Here is a 19,445-nt window from a genome sequence, read left to right on the forward strand (position 1 = left end):
AGCGCTGTGCCTGGTTTCACAATAGTGGGGCACCTGCCAAGGCAGTGATGGCAAAGCAGGTGATGCTGCGATCCGGTGTCCTGAAGGACTTGGAGTGGTAGGGGCTGCCGGGGGGTGGGCCCCCTGCACCATCTAGAAGAGTGCGTTCCTGCCCTCCAGCTAGGCTTGGAGGTGATCTGGTGGAGCAGAAAGAGGCTCAGGGCATTGCCTTGTGTTCCTTCTAGCTGTGTGAGCAGGGGCAGACCCCAGAACCTGTGTCAGTTTCCTTCTCTGCAAAATGAAGTCCTTCCTAGCCTTCAGGTAAGCTGGGCTCCTGTGTAAACTGGGGAAGCCACTTAAGCCTTGGTTTCCTCTACTGTACAGTGGGTCTGTCAGTATCGTTCCTATTAACGCACAGCATCAAAATGATACAATGGACATAAAAACACTGAAATTTTTAATGTAGGTATTATCTTATTGTCAACTGAAAAAAAACCCCCACACATTCTGAAAGTTGAGAAAGAATTGTTTTATTCAGGGACACTGCTGAGGACTATAGCCTGGGAGACAGCCTCTCAGGTGGCTCTGAGGAACTGCTCCAAAGAGATAAGGGAGGAGCCAGGATATAGAGGAGTTTTTACTAGGGGGGAAGAAAAGCCCATGTAACTGAACTTGAAAAGATTACCACTAATCACACAAAAATACAAGCATCTCAAGTTAATGATTTTAGTGCCTTCCTGTGTATGGGGAGATGCAAGAGTCTGGGCTCTTTGAAATTATCTCTTTGATACGCATCTTAACTATCTAGGGCCAGTATCCTATTTTTCTCCACCCTGAATTCCCCTCGGGGTGCATGGTCACTGGCAGTGGCAGGTGGTTTGATGGTGGACAACATTGGTTGTTTACCGGAATGGCAGGTAACATTCTTTGTTTGTTAAAATGACAGCAAGACTTCTTTTGTCCACATTAATGTTTATGTTACCATCCACTTCCTTATGTGCTCTTTCTTTGATAGCAGGATTCCCCTTCTGTCTTTTAGACCTGGGTTCAAGTTCTGGCTTGTCCAAATACCATTGGAGTTTTCCTCTTCTGTAAGATGAATATCACAAAACCTGCTAGGCTGAGTCTTTGGGAAGAACAAAGCAGATCAAAGAGACAAGGGCTCTCTAGAATTACTGAGAACCAGAAAATGGACAGAATTGTTACCAAGTCACCAGACTCACTGAAGACAGATGTTTAACAGACCCCATGATCTGCATCCCCGAAGAAGCCAGGATAGACTAGGCAGTCTGTGAAATAAATGGCAAAGGTGGTTACAAAGCCGAATGTGAACCGCTTGGGCCATGTCGGTGGAATCCAGAAGGTCACTGAGGGAGGGCAGGAGCAGCAGGGGGCGGGCTTGCTCCTGGAGGCCTTCTTGGAGGCGGTGAGTCTGGAGCTGCTTTTCAGAGATAAAAGAGGGATGTGGTTACTGGAAGGAGAAGGACTGCAGCTGGAGAGAAACAGCCTCTGTTCTAGTTCAAGCCCAGATGTGAATTTTTAGAAAAATCAGGAATGCGTTTCTCTCCAGGGTATTCACTGTGGGAGAGGTAGGTCAAACGAGGTTGCCTTTGTACCTTCTGTAGAAACAGAAGAGGACGTCCCCATCTCCTGCCTGCTCAGGGAGCAGAAAGGCCTGGGTGACCTTGACTGAGTACATTGCCCTTTGGCAGCTCCCAGGACCTGTGTGCCCCATAGCTTGCACCATCCTGAAGGCAGCAATTAAGAAATGGACCCTCCAGGTCCCACCTCTTCCCAGCCCTGCCTTATAAGACCCCAGCAACCCTGCATCCGCAGCCATAGCAGGAGACAGGAGCCAGCGTTCCTTGGGGTTCAGGGACTCTGGGCAGCACAGAAGGGGCCTGAGAGCCACCCGCTTCCCTGCCGAGTGACCACGCATGCCACACAGCTGAGGACAGACCTGAGCCAGGAATCAGGGCTTTCTAGGGGCTTCTGGCTTCTCTCCAGCTGCAAGCCAACACCGGGAGGATTGACTGGGGACCTGGAGTCCAAGGCCATGCACTCTGCCACGCAGACTCCCATGCCCGGGGCTGGTGGAGCTGGAGGATCCTGTCTCAGGGAGGCTGGTGATGAGGGCCTTTGCCTCCAGCACCAGGCAGACAAAGCTCAGCGATGTCCCAGCCTGTTAGCCCCTTACCCCACTGGCCCAGCAATGACCATCCCAGACGGCTGCCCAAGACTGAGGAGTCAGGGAACAAAGGAGGGGAGACTGGAGCCGAGCAACTGAGGACATTGTCCCTTTGGCCGTGACAGCCCTGAAAGAGGGCTCTGGGAGTTGGGAGTACCTCTCCGTACCTCCCAAAGAGCTCCTTGGGTTCGGGGTCCTGGGAAAACGGCAGAGTATCCTTCCATTTGGCTCCAGCCTGGTACAGTCAGTAAAAGGGAGTCTTTGGCCTGGAGCCTCTCTGGGACACAGAGTAGCCCCCCTGCCCCAGTAGGCCCCATGTTCCAGGGAGGACTAGAAGAACAAGAAATGGGGCCAGATGCCAGCAGGAAACAGGCACGCCACGTGGGGTGTCCGGGGAGGAAGCGAAGGTTGGGGACGCTATTTGGGTGGTAGGCCAGCAGAGACCATGCTGTGGAAAAGGCTCTCTGAGAACCTGCTTTAAAGATCACACCACTGGGGACTAAGCCCAGGGAAGGGACTACTGTGAGTGTCCTTGTCTCCTGGGAGGCCAGCTCGGGGTGACAGTGATGAAGTTGGCACTTACTAGGACCCTCTTGGCCAGGCATTCTACCTACATCATCTCTATTCCTGCAACAGCCCTGCAAGGTAGGTGCTATCATCCCACTTTACAGATGGGAGAAGGGGACTCGGAGAGGTGACCTTCCCCAGCCTCACACAATCCTTAAAGAAGAGTCAGGATGCCACAGGATTTAAGCCTGGAGGCATCTGCCGGCAGGGGGCCCCCTACCCTGCTCACAGAGATGCCTCAGGGGGAAAGGGATGGCCTGGGCTTCTCTCTGGGGGATCATGGGCCTCACTAGAAGAAAGTAGGGTGTCTCTGAGGGAGGGGCTTCTTGTCCCCAGTGTCAGCTAGGCTGATGACTTCAGTTAGGACTTGGGCGTGAGTGAGGGGAGAGAGGCAGGACTTCCTTGACTCTTAACATCTGCCTTCCCCCGAAAGGACAAATGAGCTTTCATGAAAATTGCTGCGTGGCTCCAGGTGAAATGCTGGAGTGGGGGAAGCAGAGGGGCAGGGATGTGGGACTCCCCAGGAAGCCCTCTGGTGAGCTGTCGGCAGGGTGTGGGGTGCTGGTCACCCACTGTCTCTCTGTGAAGACAGACTAGTTCTTGCTAATTACAGGGCAGGTGATTTCATGGGAAGAGGCTACATTAAGCAAGTTCTAGGTCTGCCTGTGCCTCTGGCAAAATTACTTCACCTGTGTAACTGATTTTTTTCATGTAACAAAACTGGAGGGCCACCAAGTGCCAGGCCTGGTTCTAGGCCCTGGGGATCTAGGAATGACCATAACAAACATCCTTGCTCTCCTGAAGCTTATATTTTAGTTGGGAGAGAAATGAGAAGCAAGATAAGTAATATACATGATTGATCAGATATAATAAGTGCTACCAAGAAAAAAATAAAGCTAAGAAGAGATTTGAAATGTTGCAGAGTGGGTGTGTACCTTTTAGGCTGGGAGGCAAGGAAAGGTCTTTGACGTCAGTCTATGAAGAAAGACCTGAGCAAGTTCAGCCAAAAAGTTCTCTGGAGGAAAAGTCTTTGGGAAGAGGAAACAGCCAGTGCAAAGGTCCTGAGGCAGGAGTGTGCCTAGAGGGTTAGAGGACCATTAAGGAGACCAGATGGCTGGAGTGGAGAGAAGGGATAGGGAAGCCATTGGAGACCAGGTCAGGCCAGTTGAAGAAGGGTTTCTAGAACACAGGAAAGGCTTATACTCAGCCCTCATAGTGTGTGAGCAGGAGAGTGAATCCTTTACAAAGTGAGGGGGTGTTGAGTGGGATAACCTGGGAGGTGCTTTCCAGTTAGTTTATGACACAGGGACTCCATTTGGGATGGAGATGCCTTTCTTCACAATATTAGTGTCTGGGAGTGTGTGTGTGTGTGTGTGTGTGTGAGAGAGAGAGAGAGAGAGTGTGTGTGAGTGATAGGGGTCGTTCTGGCTGAGGTCTCTTCTTTTGGGATCTCTGATGTGTTTGGACCAGGCAACCTCTAAAGGTGAGATTTAGGAACATCTCCAGCTGCCCTACCTGGGGAAGTTCTGCTCGGAGGCTCGGGGCCATGAGTGTGCAGGTTTCCACTTGGGAATGTGGGTCGAGGCCTGGTCTGGTGAGCAGCTGGGCCCCTGGGCAGGTTGGTCCCTGCCAGGTGGGTGGTGGGGAGAGGAGAGAGGAGGCAGGGCTGCCTGCTGGGGGGTGGTCCCCCAGGACAGATCTCAGCAGCCAGACAGCCCCTTCCAGGCCTGCCTGTTTCCATTTCCAGAGAGTTTTCCAGCCCCAGGCAGCTCTCTGGGGGGTTCATTAGTCATCCCCTCAGGGCAGAATGTGTTGCTAAGGAGGGACAGAGTGGTGGGTGTCGTCTGACCAGAGCCAAGGGGCAGAGGCTGGAGCCAGACCAGCACCTCCCAGACCCTGCTTCTCAGTGTCCATGTTGGGGCTGCTGAGCAGGGTGGCCCACAAGGGACCAGAGGAAGATCCTGTGGTTCTAAGTGAACCACACAGAGGCTGCTTGTTGTGCAGCCTTACTGCAGACCCTGTCAGGGGCCCCTGTGGCCAGGGAACAGGGGCTGGGCTGAGCCAGTGTGAGTGGCTGCTCTGCCGCTCCTGCTTCCACTGCCGCCAGCTGGGAGTCAGACCCTTCACACATGCCTTTGCGCCAGAAGTGCTGTCTTCCGGCCACTCCCCTTGTGGCCCCGACCAGCAGCCCTCAGAGGCCTCATTAAACTGCTGGTGTCTCCAGCTGCTGAGGTGTCAGCCGCTTATGATCTCACAGCCTGAGGTAAAGCTCCAGGAGCTGAGTGAGGGGTCCCAGCCGAGGGAGAGCAGGTTACACGCCGGTGCCCCACCCCCAGCTGCTCCCCATCTTCACCTGCTAGCTGAATGACAGGGGGCTGCCGCTGGTGCCTCGGGCCCAGGGCTACGGCCTGAAAGCATTCCCATCCCACCCAGGGCAGCTTCTGAGGGGCTGCTGCTATTCTGCCCAGTCTTAGGGGACTCCTAGCTCCAGGACGGGCCCTGGGGGCAGGACACATCAGGGCCAAGGCCAGACTGGGCTGGAGGAATGAGGTGTAGCTGAGTGGAGGCTTGGGGGGCGGAAGGGGCGCACGTGCCCGTGAGTGTCTCCCTTGGCTGCCACCGGCCCAGAGGCTCTGATTCCACTGGCTCTAGCCCTGGCCAGTGCCCTCCTGGCTTCTGGTGACCTTTGTAGGCACCTGGGCTGCATGGAGGCTGCTGGCCTTGGCATCTTTCCCCTGGGGCCAGGGGCCAGGGTCGGGGCTGCAGTTTGTCCACGGTGGCTCACAGCTTCTCCCTTCCTCGGGTACCCTTGGAGGTCAGAGAACCTACCTGGGCTCTCACGTGGTTCCTGGCTCCCTTGCCAGCCCCTCCTCCCTGCCTTTGTCTCTTTTTGCCTGTGGGTTTGGCTGGGCCGTGGAGGGAGGGCCACGCTTTCCATCCAGGCCCTCGGGAACCAGCACCCCACAACCTTCTCTTCCACGGAGGACACAGCCAGCAGCTCCTGCCATGGACAGGTGGTACCTGGGTGAGTCCCCTGAACCCCATCCCCTACCTTCTCAGACTCTGACACAGGTGTCCACTCCATCACTTTCAAGTACACCCCCAGCTCCCCAGAAGTGCAGGAAAAGCAGAAATGAGAGGCAGGATTTCTAAACAAGGCGTCTCAATAGAGAGTCCCAAGCGAGCCGTCGTCCCTGCTTCCTGCATCTCTGAGCTGCAAGGGTTGGGAAGGCAACTTGTCCAACAGCTCCCTGTCTGTGTGTCAATCCGTCTGTCCTTCTGCAGGAACTCTGAAGCCAGGCTGCTCGGTTCAGAGCTTGGTTTCCCCACTTCCTAGCTGCCTGACCTCTGGCAAGTTGTTTAACTTCTCTGTGCCTCAGTTTCTTCATCTATAAAATGGGGATGATGATAATGCCTTCCTTGCCTCATAGAGTTGTTGTGATGATTAAATGAGTTAATTTTTGTAAAGTGCTTAGAACAGTGCCTTGCAGAGTTTACAAATGCAGCTGTTGACTTCTCTCACTTATTTCTCTTTTTATTTTCCTTCTATCTCTCTCTCTCTCTCTCTCTCTATCTATCTATCTATCTGTCTATCTATCTATCTATCTATCTAACTTTCCCCCTACTTTTATATTGCAGTGAGACTCCATGAGAGCTTACAAAAACAGACAAAATGTACTAAGATACCAAGATAACGTATAACCAGGGGACACCAGCGTCTGTGGAGAGCGGCGGGAGCTTTGGAAGCACAGCCTTGGGGGTTGGGTCTGGCTTTCTAGCCCTGGTTTTGTCACTGACTGGGTGTTTCAGGCAAGCCCCTCAACCTCCCAGGGCTGCCCAGCGGGACTGCCCTGGCCACCCCTAGGGGTCGTTCCCTTCGGGGGGCAAATGACCAGCTGAGTTTCTCTATCTATGGAATGGACAGCAGGACAGTGCATGCAGGAGTCTGACCTGTGCTCAACCCTGACCAGATGTTAGCTCTGTTGTGCTTTCGTAAGTATTTGTCAGTTGGCCCTGAAAGCAGAAGGGCTGAAGGGGCATCTCTGCTCCTGGGCAGCAGGGCTGCGCCATGTTTTTTCCAGCTCACCCCCGGGTTCATTTTCGCTGGAGGGTGGTTGGCTTTTGCGGGTTGAATAGCATGTAGCAGTCACAAAGACTGCATTTACTGTGTACCAGGCCCCCTGCCACATGCTTTACTTATGTACATTATCTCCCCTTCTCCTCACAACAACCCATTTTACAGAGGAGAAGACTGAGGCTCACAGAGGCTCAAGAGGCCATACACTTAGCAAGTTGAGGAGCCAGAAATGAACTCAAATCTTGATCCCCTGCCACTGCTCCAGGAGGGTTAGCAGATGGAGTTATTCCCTTTGGGAGCACTAAACCACCCTTGGTGGACCTTGACCTTGGGCCTCCGCCCTTCAGCTACAACTGAACACCAGCCTCTTCTGAGACCAATTCAGTTGACTAGAACTCAACCAGGATGTGAGCACCCATGGAGGACCCAGCGCCCGGGTCCCAGAGGTGAAGGGGGCCACAGTAGAGGCTGAGGAGGCCTCAGAGTTGTGGGAAAGCTCCTGACTCCGAAAGCTGGGAGCCTGCTGTCAGTCTCCACCTTACTGCTCACTGGCTGTGTGACCTTGGGCCAGGGCCCTACCCTCTCTGTGTCTCAGATGCCTCATCTGCAAAATGGGGAAATAATACAAAGCACAAGGAAATAACAGTAAGGAACGTGCTTTGCGAATCGTAAAAGCAAGGCATTCTCCCTGTGGTGGGGCTCGGCCCCTTCCCGAAGGAGCCTACGTGGGACACTGGCATGGGAGAAACTAGAAAGGGCCACTTCACGGCTGTAGAGGGAAAGTGCCAGGGGCTGCAGGGAGATGGGGATGAGTTAGGGATGACTGGAGACTTTCTGACTGAGGTGTGAGGGGCTAGATGTGGCCTGGATGGATAACAAAGAGAATAGAGCAAAGGGCATTCCAGGACATTCCAGACACACATGGACGTGTGACCGTTCGGTGGGGGTGGGGGGCTCAGGTGGGCTGTAAGGTGGGAGGAGGGCCAGGCTCCTTGGGACCGCCTTAGGGAAGCCTTGAGTGCCAGGCAAGGCACCTCAGCCAAAACAGTGATCTGGACAGAGGTGGGTGAGGTGGGCAGGGGCCGGGGCGGGGGCCCCTGTGGGACGTTGCCCCCCTGCCGTATGTACACAGAGTATACTGGGAAACTCTCACTTCCCCACTGTCGCAGCCCCGGCCGTGGCCCCTCCAGCTGGTGGAAGAACACCACACACATCAGTCGCTGGCGCTTCTCTTTGGAAATTTCCTTGGCAGGGGTTTGGAAAGCTGTCCAGCTCCCCCCGCCCCTCCCAGGCCTCGCACCTCCTCACGCCTCAGCGGGAGCCCCACCGTCCACACCAAGGTTTTTCTTGTGACCAGGGTAAATATTACCTGGCACTGTTAATGTTTAATGCCCCCACCTCACCCTGGCCACCCCACCACCGGGCACTCTCCCTGAAGCGAAGGCAGTGGGAAGAGGGCAGCGGGGAGAGGCCAGTCTGCTGGGGACATGGCAGGGTTGTCGACAGATGACGGTGAGTGTGTGTGTGTGTGGCCTCTGTTGGACCCCTTTGCAGGACAATCTGGACCCCACTCTTTTGTCTCCTGGCACCCTTGCCTTCCAGGGTACCTGGCACCCCTTCCTCACCCCATGCCAGCTTCCTCTCTAAGAAAACTTGCTTTTAAAAGAGGATCCCACCTTAGCGCCAAAGAAATACAGCTGAATGGCAGAACCTCAGGCGCCAAGTAGGAGCTGGTGGAGCATGGGGGTGAGCTTCTATCTTGACTTTCCTGCTTCAGTTCATCTTCTGGACTGTCTAAGCTCAGAGCAGGAGGTGGACAGGGGTCAGGCTGGGGAAGGAGCGGGCCCCTCTGGTCAGGCTGGCTTTGCGGGATAGCCCCCCACAAGCTCAGGACACGCTCCCTGAAGGCACCCTGCGAAGGAGGGTGGTCAGGCCCAGAGCCCAACAGGGCCCCTGTTGATGGCGGTCTTCGAGCCAGATCTAGAAAAGGTGAGGGCTTGGGGTGGGGACAGGCTCTTCCAATGAACGCCTCCAGACAAGGTGATCAGGGAGGAGGCAGTTTCCTGGTGTGATCACGGCTCTGACACTAATGCCCCATTTGACCCTGAACAAGAACTGAACTGAAGCCGGGAAGACAACCTTGGAGGCCTTCCACATGGGGACGGGTGCCTGGGTCCCCCACAGCCTCCCCTTGGCCTTGGGCCCTCTAGGCCTCGGAGTTGCGCCGCCTCAGCCTGTTTTCTCCGGGCCGAGGAAGCAGGCCGTCAGGACAGCTGGGCTCACCAGGCCCCGAGGCCTCCCACCACCCAGGGCGCAGTTCAGCACGGCCTGGGAGGTGCCGACTGGTGCATTCCTTTGACCTTGGGCCCTGCTTCCCTAGTGCCAAGAAGAGGCTCAAACAGGGCAGGGAAGAGGGGTCACTCCCAGCCTCAGCAGAAAAGCTCAGGCCAGGTGCTCTCCAGCTGCCCAGCGGCAGGTGTGCGCAGTTTACAGGACTGGAGGGCAGAGCCATGACATCCGCTGGGGGCTGGGCCGCTCCACGTCAGGGTGGGAATCGCTGCGGGAGGCAGGAGATGGGACCAGACCACTTGGCCTTGAAGTGTCTCCCTTCTCCCAACCATGTGAGAGGCACATAGATTCTTAACACCCAGTTGCCTGGGTTCAAAATTCCAGCCGTACCCTTTCCTAGCTGTGTGGCTGTAGGTGAGTGGCTTAACCCCGCTGTGCCTGCATCGTCTCATGGATCATATTGGAACAATATTGATGCCTCACAGGGTTGTTATGATGGTTAAATGAGCTACTGCTTTGTTAGCCTTGGCCTGGCACAGGGTAAGCACAATATATTAATGGTCCTTAAATAAATTTGCTTCCCCCTGAGGATAGCAACACAGGAGAGAAGAATCTAGAAACATGGGTTCAAGACTCAACTTTCACTGGGAATTTAGACAAGTCTTCAAACTGGGCCTCAGTTTCCTCCTTCTGTTCAGTGAACATTACAGTTCTATTTATTGATTCATTCATTCATTTCACAAATATTTTTAAGTACCTTGTAGGTGATTAGTCATATGGAGAGAGGTGCTCAGCGAGTCTTACGGGAGATGACTCTGTTGGCCTTTTCTTATTTTTTTTTAATTTTATTGAAGTGTAGTTGATTTACAATGTTAATGTCAGGTGTACAGCAAAGTGGCTCAGTTATACACATACGTATATATTTTCTTTTCAGATTCTTTTCCGTCATATGTTATTACAAGTTCCTGAATATAGTTCCCTGTGCTGTGCAGTAGGTCCGTGTTGTTTATCTGTTTTATATGTAGTCATGTGTGTCTGTTAATCCCCAACCTCTAATTTATCCCTCCCTGACCTTTCCCCTTTGGTAACCATAGTTTGTTTTCAGTGTCTGTAAGTCTGTTTTAGGTTTGTAAATAGAATTTGTCTTTTTTTTTTAGATTCCACGTATAAGTGATATATGATATTTGTCTTTCTCCTTCTGACTTCACCCAATATGATCATCTTTAGGTCCATCCATATTGCTGCAAATGGGGCCTTTTCTTACTTTTGCATGAAGCAAGGACAGGAAGGAACTAGCTCCTTCCAGAGTCACTGGAGGCCCCCACAGGCAGCATGGGTCCCTGCTTTGGATGCACAGTGTCGGGTCCCCAGCGGACTCTTAGGAGCTGTCAAGGGCAGATGCCCCCCGACTCCAGCAGTGCAGTTAGCAGAACCACCAGCATTCCCTCCTGGGATCTTTCTCCACTGGCCTCTCCTGGCCCACTTGGACCCTTGGTGGGGCTGGGGTGGGAAGGATGGGAGTTGTCCTGTTTCTGTGGCTGCCACACACCCCCATCTGTGACTCGCCCCTCACCCACCTCTGGGTCTCTTCTCAGGTGGCAGCTCCAGTGGGGACGTGGACCCATTCTACTACGGTAAGCCTGGTGGGCCCTCCTCCCCACCTTTCCTGAGTGCCCTCCAGGTGTCCCCGGTTTCTGGCCCCTCCCAGCCCTGTGTTAGGTGCCCCTATCTTCTCCAGTCACTGTGGAGCTGCTGCTGGGTGGGCTGCCAGCAAGGGTGCTGGGGTCACCCGCCCCATCTCCTTGCCATCCCCCTTCTCAGACTATGAATCCGTTCGCAACGGGGGCTTGATCTTCGCTGCCCTGGCCTTCATCGTGGGGCTCATCATCATCCTCAGTAAGTGGGGCCTTTGGGAAGGGGGTGTGGGGGGCACATCTCTTCTCAGAGCCATGAGCACACTGGCTTCCCAGGGGAGGGTGGGGAGAGCCCCCCTCCAGATCCTGAAAGAAGGGAGTGAGTCTCCTGGCTCCCCTCCTCGCTCCCTAGAAGGATGTGGGAACTGATGGACACCCGGATGGAGAGAGGGGTCTTGGACCTCTCCCTGCTTGGTCCTTAGACCACCCAGAGGAAGTTCCCTCGTCCTCAAGTGCACCCTCTAGTGGACACAGGGGAGCTGCAGAGATGGGAGAGCTGGTTCCCACAGGCCCTGCAAAGATCCAGGGTCCATGTGGGCCAGGGGAAGAGAGGGAACCAGCCTCTACTGGACACCTCTGTCCCCAAATCTGGACACTGTCTTGGCTTGAGCTACATCTCGGCCCATTTAATCCTTTTGGCAACACTGAGGGATGTCCACCACTGTCACCATTTTCTAGATGAAAAACCAGACCCACCCTGACAGGTGCAGCCACTTGCCTAACATTCTGCAGCCAGTCAGGAGAGTGGGTTCAGTTGTACCTGGAGGTGTCTGCCCCTCCCGCCTGCTGCCGGAAGGCAATGGTGCCTGAGAGCCAGAGGCCTTAGGCCCCCTCTGAGTTTACTATGGAGCCTCTATTCCTTGGTTTGCTTATTTGTTCAATGGGGAGGATCCCACTTGCCGCATAAAATTAGGGCTGGCAGCCAAGAAGGCAGGCACGGGGTGTCTGGGGGAGAAAAGTGTCCCTGCCTCATCCCCTGCCCCAGTGGGCATACAGCAGGAATTTAATAAACACTCGTGGACTTGTTTTGGTGCAATCAGAATTAAAATACACAGAAACACACCAGTGAAAAGAAGACACAGAATATAGCAAACACAGCTCTGGGTCCTGGGATTCTAATACATCCATGAGTGGTGCCACTTGGGTCTGCAGGCGTGGCCAGTCTCCCCGATTCACGTGGAGGCTCCCCGAGGGCAGCACTGTGTAGCGGTTGAGCACACAGGTGCGGGAGGCAGGCGGGTGTGAGCAGGGATATTGGCCCTGGACTTCCTGCCATTCTTCTTCAAGAGCTTATTGAGCGATTTCTCCAGGCCCAGCACCGTGCAGGGGGCACCACGGTGGGCCAGGCTCAATCACCAGTCTCAGTGTGCTCACCGTCCTCCACGGAGCCACTGCAGTAAATGCTTGTTGATTGGCCAATTGACTGACTTGGGCTCCTGCATGCTTATGATTCAGCTCCACATAAAAAGAGAGACAGTCTTCTGGGGCCTCCAAGTGGGACACCGTGTGTGGTGCCGGCAGGAGGGAGGAGAGACAACAGAGCTGAGTCCTCCGGGGTGGAGATGGTCTCCTTGCATGCTAACCTCCTTTCTCTCTTTAAGGCAAACGGTTCCGCTGCGGGGGCAAGAAGAGACACCGGTAGGTGCCTGACTGGGTGGGATGGAGGTGGGCGGGGTCAGGGAAGGAGGGGTGGGGCTAGGAGTTTGGTGTTTGAGACCCTGTGAGGAGGGTCCTCAACCTCAGGATGCCTGGACTCACTGCCTCCCCATTGCCCTCTTGTCTCCTCTCCTCCATCCCAGGCCAGTCAATGAAGATGAGCTGTAATGAGAGGTAGGTTTGCGTGGGGCGGGCGAAGAGGGCAGCCTGGATGGCTGCGGGATAATAAGGAAGAGCTGGGACTGGGCCTCGGCCCGGAAGGATTTTAGGGTCTTCCATCTGTCAGCCAGGCATCTGTCATCTTCATGTGTTTGTTTCGTTTCGTTTCGTTTTGTTTTATATATTTACCTTCATGTGTTTTTAAATGATGGCCGAGTGCCTGGCGTGGTGTGTGTAGCCAACGGTGGCTGCAGAGATGTGCTGGAGAAAGGAATAAGGAACCAAATGAGAGTCCCTGCCTCTGCCCCCTCACAGCCCCAACCATGCCTTTGTCTTTCCAGAGTCAGCTGTGCCCCCCTTCACACCAGGGCCTCTGGGGAATCCTCCTCTGAGCTGTAGACCTTTGTCCCCCGCGCTGCCAGGCCCTCGGGCTGAAGGAAGCTCCGGTCTCCATGTGACCCCTGGGTGGGCACCTCCCACCCTGTGCTAATAATAAAGCCCAGCCTCAGAGGTGGCTCCTTCCCTGGCCTGCCTCCCTCCCTCCTCCTCGCCTGTAACTGCTGCCGCCCACCCCTCCAAGTTGGAGGACATACCGCCTGGTCTCTTGTTGCTCAGTTGTTTGCTCAGGTGCCCATCATCAAAGCCAGACGTTCAATATCATCATCTGTAGGCCTCTCCTAGCCCCGGAACTGCTTTCCAAACGCCACTTAAAGAGAAAGCCGGGAAGGCTGAAGGTTGCAGGTTCAGAGCTGTTGGTCTGCCGGAGCTGCTCGGGCATCTGTCCGCCCCAGGCCTCGGTGGCGCTGCTGGAGCTGTCCACTGGGAGTGGCTGGCTGGGTGGGTCTGGGGTCTCAGCACATGCTCTCTCCCTATCCCCATCCTGACCCTGCTGCTAAGCTCTGGCCACCCCCTTTCCACTCTTGGGGCAGGGGACCTCAGCTGGACCTACTCCTGTCCACCTATTTAGGTGCTGGCTTGGTTCATCCCAGCACCAGGGGCCAGAGAGTGGACAGTGAGGGCAGGGCCTTTGTGAAAGGTTCCTCCAGCCCCTTCCTGACCCCACCCCCATCCCGACAGTCAGCCCCCCAAGGGCTACTTCAGCCCTCCTACAGTGCCTGCCCTCTCGTGGCCCCCTGGCAGCACTGCACGCTCCCTTCGTGCAGTTCCTGTTTCTGGAAGGAGCACATCTTCCCTCCTGCTTCCCTGACAAGACCTCTGGAGGCTGGATGGGATGGTGGGATCACAGCACCACCTAGTGTCCAGTTTCCTCATCTGGGTCTGCAAGCATCCGAGGGAAGGAGGGGGAACTGGCAGGAGAACCCAAAAGAGCAGCAAGTTAGGGGAGTGTAGATTGAACAGGGAGGGCATGTTTGGGAACCAGAGGCAGAGTAGGCATCATTCTGCTTGAGAATTGAGTTCTCTGTCTTAATCCACTGCTCCCAGGCCCTGAAGACCATCAACCCTCATGGAATCACGGAAGACTTGAGCACCAAAGTTCCTTAGAGAGTAAAATAGACAATTCTCAATTTTCAAAAAGAGAAACTGAGGTCCTGACTCAGGCAGTGACTTGTCCAGGTGACACAGCCAGCCTGTGTCGGAGCCAGAGCTACAACCCAGGTCTCTGGCTCCCATTCCAGGGTCCTTCTCACAGGCCCCGTGGGGTTAGGGGGAGCTGCTCCAGGGAGACACAGAGGGGAAAGCCTGGCTCCTACAACTCAGGGCCAAGGTCTTTGTGGCACCCTGCTCCAAAGGTGGGCTCACCAATGACAAATAAAACCTGAAGGCCAAACTCCTAAATAAAATTCACTGTTTCCAGACACAAGACAGGGGCACACTGGAGCCATCCACAGTGGTGGGAGAAATGAACAGGAATGGGGCAAGTCCAGCCAGGGGGGATTTTGGGAATGGGGTGGCTCCTGAAGTTTCCTGGATGTTGAGCAAGGCAAACAGGAAGAGGGGTATTCCAGGCCTGTAGCCCACCTGGGGAGAAGTAAGACCGTGGGCCGGAATGCTGTTTCTAGAATGTTCCATACACAGGCCCTGAGCCTACCAACCCAGAGGGGAATTCCAGCTGCTCCGAGGGAATGGTCCTGGGTTAGTCACTTCCGCCTTTGCCCCTGCGTCAATGTGAGGCCCCACTGGGTCCCAGGCTATCACCCTGGAGAACCTGGGGTGCTGTTCAAACCACCAGCTATCCAGCGTCCCCTCCAGAACTGCTGAATACTAATCTTGGGGTGGTTGCATGCAAGCTGATGCTTAACCAGCTCTCAGGAGAGCAGCCAGTGCTGAGAACCGCGGATCCAGGTGACATTCAGAGCCCTCATGAACAATTTCCCTTCCCTCTCCGTGAAGGTCACATGGACTGGAGCTACTGAACTTTTGCTTCATTTGGGGATTTTCCACGATTCAAACGCAAATTTAGTCACGAATAACAACCAAGCCTGGGAAGTGGTTGGGCGAAGTACCTTTCTTCACACGACAGCAACAAGAACAGCCCGTTTGAGGGGGTGAAATTCCATTTGTCACCACCAGAGGGAGCACGCATCTTACGCCAAATCCCTTTACGTGTGTTTTCAACTCAGTCTTCCTAAGGGCTGGGGTGGGGGGGCCTTTGCTGGGAGGAGGGGCCGCTCAGTCTGCCAGGTGCCTTGGTTCTGGGAAAGCCCTGAGCACTTCTTATTCCGTTTGCACACCCTTCAGGTGTGTCACTTGCCCTGCTGGGGTGGGGGAGGGTAATCCTTGGCTGTGGGGTCTTGAGCCTTCACTCCCTCTGGAAGGCAGAGCTCAAAAGTGACTTGCACATCTTCCCCAGCTTGGGGTAATCATAAAGTCCCCACCGCATGGTTTGAGTTAATCAGCGTCCTGAGCAGGACCTGGAGAGAGGCGGGCAAGGAGGGTGCGTCCCCAGGAACCCACCCTCACTGTCCTAACCTCGTCAGAGGCAGTGGGTTCCCTGACGGGGAGGTGCTGAGCTGAAGAGGGGCCCAGGGTGGAGGGAGATGTTGACTCTTCCCCCAGCCCTCCTCCCACTCCCCCTCCACCCCTGCTGGAGAGATTAATGGCCTCCCTGTTGATCCGTGGCCCCAGGCAGCTGAGCTCTGAACTGCAGTTCAGCAGGGCCTCTGGGGCTGCCGTGACCTGCTCCTTGCCAGGCACCCATTCTTCATCGCCCTCCTGACAGACACCGGGCCAGGGGAGACCAGAGGCCAGTGCCATGGCTGCCCGGCCTTGTTCTGTCCTCGCAGTGAGTCTCTGGCTCGGAAGATGGATCGGGCCCGGGCCTTGGAGTCAGGGCCACAGCAGCCTCCATCAAGGGCCTTGGGGAGCCCCGGGGCTGGGCTGGGAGGCTAGGGTGGCACCCAAGTGACCCAGCCTTGGAAGAAATCCTCGGTTTCCCCCTCCCACACTGGGGACACGTGATATCGTTTGCAGTTGAGAGACTGAGGGCTGGGGAAGAAATCCCATTTATAACTTGGGACCTTGGTTCCTGGGACTTCAGCCCAGCCACTGGGGGCAGGGGGGCAGTGGGTTGGGGAGGTGGCCCTGGAGACCAGGGTGAGGGTTTTCCCCAGGTGTGGACGGGCCTCATGCCTGGAAGGCACTGGAAGGAGCTGCATCTGGGGCGGCAGCTCCCCAGACTCTGAATTGGATGCTTCTTGGCAGGGCATGTTGGGCCACCTGCTTGGCTCGCATGGCCTCCCCCAACCCCCTCCCCCGCCGGCCCTTAGACACTCCTGGTGGCCATTTGTCTCCAGATCTCTTAAACTTGGTTCCTTTTTCAAGAAGTTCTCACTGTCGCTTCCCTAAAGGGGTTTGTTGGTGTCCCCAAGAGGAATTCCCCAGGTGAGGTGGCAGAGGGAGGGTAGAAGAAGGGAAATTCCAGGCAGCGCAGCAATTCGAGGCCCAGGAGCATCACCCACAAGTCAGTGCATCCATGCTGGAGCCAGTGGGAAACTGGCCTCTCGGCCAGCTTTGCCCTCAGCCAGCGGTGTGACTGGGAGACTGCCCTTGTCTGTCTCTGGACTTGAATTTGGGAAAAGCAAACACAAGACCAAAAATCCAGGCGTTGGCTTCAAAGCCAAGAGGCTCTGGGAAAGGGCAAATGGAGACCTGTAGCTCGTCCCCTTGTTTCCTCCGGCCCCCGGGAGAGTGGTGCTCAGGGAAGCTGGGTGTTTTCACGTGTGCGCCTGTACACACACGCGCGCGCACACACACATTCGCTTGTAGTTAAAACAGAGGCGCCCAGCAAGTAATGAAGGCAGACAAAAAGACACACTTGACAAAGCAAAGGAGATGAGGCTGGCTTGGCCCAGAGCCAGGAGCATGTTGAATTCTCCCGTGGTCTTTGTTTCCTGAAAGGCCTATCAATCAGTAACAGAGTCGTGCCAAACCCAGCCCCCGCATGGGAGCCGAGTGTCCCCCGCCCTGAAGTAAATAAAATTTCAGGCCTCACGTCCACTGACCATATGCTCCTGACGCTGTGAATCACATCATCAGGGAGTGTGGCCTCAGCCCTTGGACACCACCCAGGGCAGGAGTAGGGTGGGCCCTGCTGGGCCTCCGTGACTCCCAGACCCTTCCTGACCCCTCTTCCCAGGACCCCTGGGGAACTGCTGGGGATTCCAAATTTCCAGCGAGTCTGACCAGCCCTTCCTGTCTGTCTGCCCCACAGCCTGCAAGCCACATGAGGGCAGGGGTGGTGTCTGATGGTTTACCCACCAATCCCCAGAGCCTAGTCCATCCGTGGCATATAGTATGTGCTCAATAAATGTTTGTTGACTGAGCACACAACCAGATGACCAGAGGAATGACTAGTGATTACTCACATCTGGACCCACCACTTCCTAACTTCTTGGGGCAAAGAGAGCTGCAGGGCATTGCAGCCTGAGCAGGTGGCTGGGTGGTGAGTCTGGGTGCCCTCAGGGAGCAGGGATGGGAGGGGGCTTCTAGGGGCCTGTCCCAGTGACAGCTGGCATTTCGCCTCTGGCATCACAGTTAAGATCACAGGCTTTGGAATCAGCCGGTCTGGATTTGAGCCCTGGCTTGTGAACTTTGGGACTGTGGGCAAGCGCCCCTTGAGCCTCAGTTGCCCTAGGTGAAGAAACAGTGTCTAATGTGTGGAGTTCCTGCTCCTGACCGGTCGTCAGTGACCAGTGGCTGCTGCTCCCTTTCCCTGGACCCCTGCAGGCACCCCAGCCCTTCTCATGAATGCTTTACTGGCCAGCGCATTCTTCTCAGGACATGGTTCAGGACCAGGAGGCAGAGGCCCCTGAGTCCACGCTTAGCACCAGACACTCCTCAGCACCATCTGAGCCACAGCGTGGCCTTGGCCTGGCCCATCCTGGGGAGACACTGGCCCCCTGCCCTCTGCCAGCTTGGGCTCCCACGTTCCTTTGTGATCAGTGGAGGCCACTGTGCTGGGACCAGGGAAGTTCACCGTCCCACGCAGTAGTTCTTCGAGGACACGTGGACACACCTGGAGCAGGTAGTGAGCCCAGATTCCAGCTTCACCTGTGCAGCACGACTAGGGGCAAAGGGCTGCCTGTGTGGTAGAGGATCTGAGCTGTGTTGTGAGTGCAGCAGCCTGGGGTGCCCACCCCCCATCCTGTGGCACTAGGGGGAGGCAGATAACCAGATTCCCTGCGCAGAGGCCTAGGCATGGAAGCGTCCGCAGGGGATGTGGAGGCCACAGTGCAAAGGCAGTAGGATGTCCCCTCCAGAGAGCAGGGCCACACCCGGGACCGGGGGTGGGGGAGTGGGCTCCTGGGCTTCCAAAGTGCCCTCGCCAGGAAGTTCTGAAAGACTCACCCACTTCTAGATCTGATGTTTTTCCTCCTCTCAAACCATGCATCAGAAGCAGGAATAGTGCAGTGAGAGAGGCATTGGAGGGGTGCAACACAGACTTGGTCTTGAAGCTTGGCTCTGCCACTGACTAGCTGGGCAGCACCAGGCAAGTCCCTGAACCTTGGTTTCCTCATCTGTAAAGTGGGAATCGCAATGCCCAACTCCTTAAAGAGGCTGAATGAGATCATGTGTGTAAACAAGATACGTAATCCACAGAGCCCTGCGGAATGCCATGTGGGTTTAACTGAGGGGCAAAGCAAAGTCAACCAGAGTTTTCATTGGGCTGGGTGATTGCATGCTTTCAATACAATTCAGCAAAATATGTATTGATTATTTGAGTATCAATTATGTGCCAAGCACTGTGTTCAGTATTTGATGAGGCTTCAGTGGAAATTGTTTATGAAACCAAGGAGCACAAACTCATAGATCTTCTGGTCACGTTTCCCAAATGCCAACCCCAAGACCCCAGCTCAGCTGCTTACTTTCAGATTACCTGGGGAATGTGGAACACAGATCCCTGCTTCTGTAGCCTGGGATCTCTCTCTCTGTCTCCCTGTCCCCACGGTGTGTGCGTGTGTGAATGCAGTTGTACAGTGGAATCTGGGAACCACTGATCTAGTTCAGCCCCTTGCTGCCCATCCGTGGAATCTGAGCCCCAGGGAGCGGAGACACTCTCAGAGCACAGCCTGTCACATGCCAGGGGCTCTGGGAGCACCTGTGCCTTTTACACTTTTCCGAGGGGCAAGGATAGTCAGTCCCAGTTCTCCTCAAAGGTTTGGCCTCAAAGGATGTGCCTCAGCAGAGCATCTAGAATGTGGGAGCAGAAGACTCAAGCTGAAATCCAAGCTCTGTCATTTAGTGGTTGCTTAGCCCTTAGCAAGTCACTTGCTTCTTGAAGCCTCAATTTCCTCATCTGTAAAATGGGGCTGTTGATGCCTGTCTCTCTTTGGGATCTTCCGGTGAGCACACTTTGAAGGCTGCACAGCTCCAC

The 19,445-nt window shown here is 55.2% G+C and overlaps 1 protein-coding gene across 2 annotated transcripts; it reads left to right on the forward strand.

The window, feature by feature from the left end:
• Positions 1–224: 224 nt before the first annotated feature.
• On the forward strand, positions 225–13,138 carry FXYD2 (FXYD domain containing ion transport regulator 2). 2 transcript variants are annotated; one of them, XM_031670463.2, is made up of 7 exons: positions 225–300; positions 1,019–5,759; positions 10,697–10,735; positions 10,923–10,997; positions 12,397–12,433; positions 12,595–12,625; positions 12,952–13,138. In XM_031670463.2, the coding sequence occupies exons 2-6, from the start codon at positions 5,741–5,743 to the stop codon at positions 12,617–12,619; spliced, it is 195 nt and encodes a 64-aa protein (XP_031526323.1). In that variant the 5' UTR covers positions 225–300; positions 1,019–5,740; the 3' UTR covers positions 12,620–12,625; positions 12,952–13,138. The 2 variants fall into 2 exon arrangements, with proteins under 2 accessions (XP_031526323.1, XP_072810184.1); XM_072954083.1 differs by lacking the exons at positions 225–300; positions 1,019–5,759 and adding exons at positions 8,297–8,558; positions 10,036–10,096.
• Positions 13,139–19,445: the final 6,307 nt, after the last annotated feature.

The sequence above is a fragment of the Vicugna pacos genome, chromosome 33 (genome assembly GCF_048564905.1).
Source record: "Vicugna pacos chromosome 33, VicPac4, whole genome shotgun sequence".
Classification (NCBI taxonomy): domain Eukaryota; kingdom Metazoa; phylum Chordata; class Mammalia; order Artiodactyla; family Camelidae; genus Vicugna; species Vicugna pacos.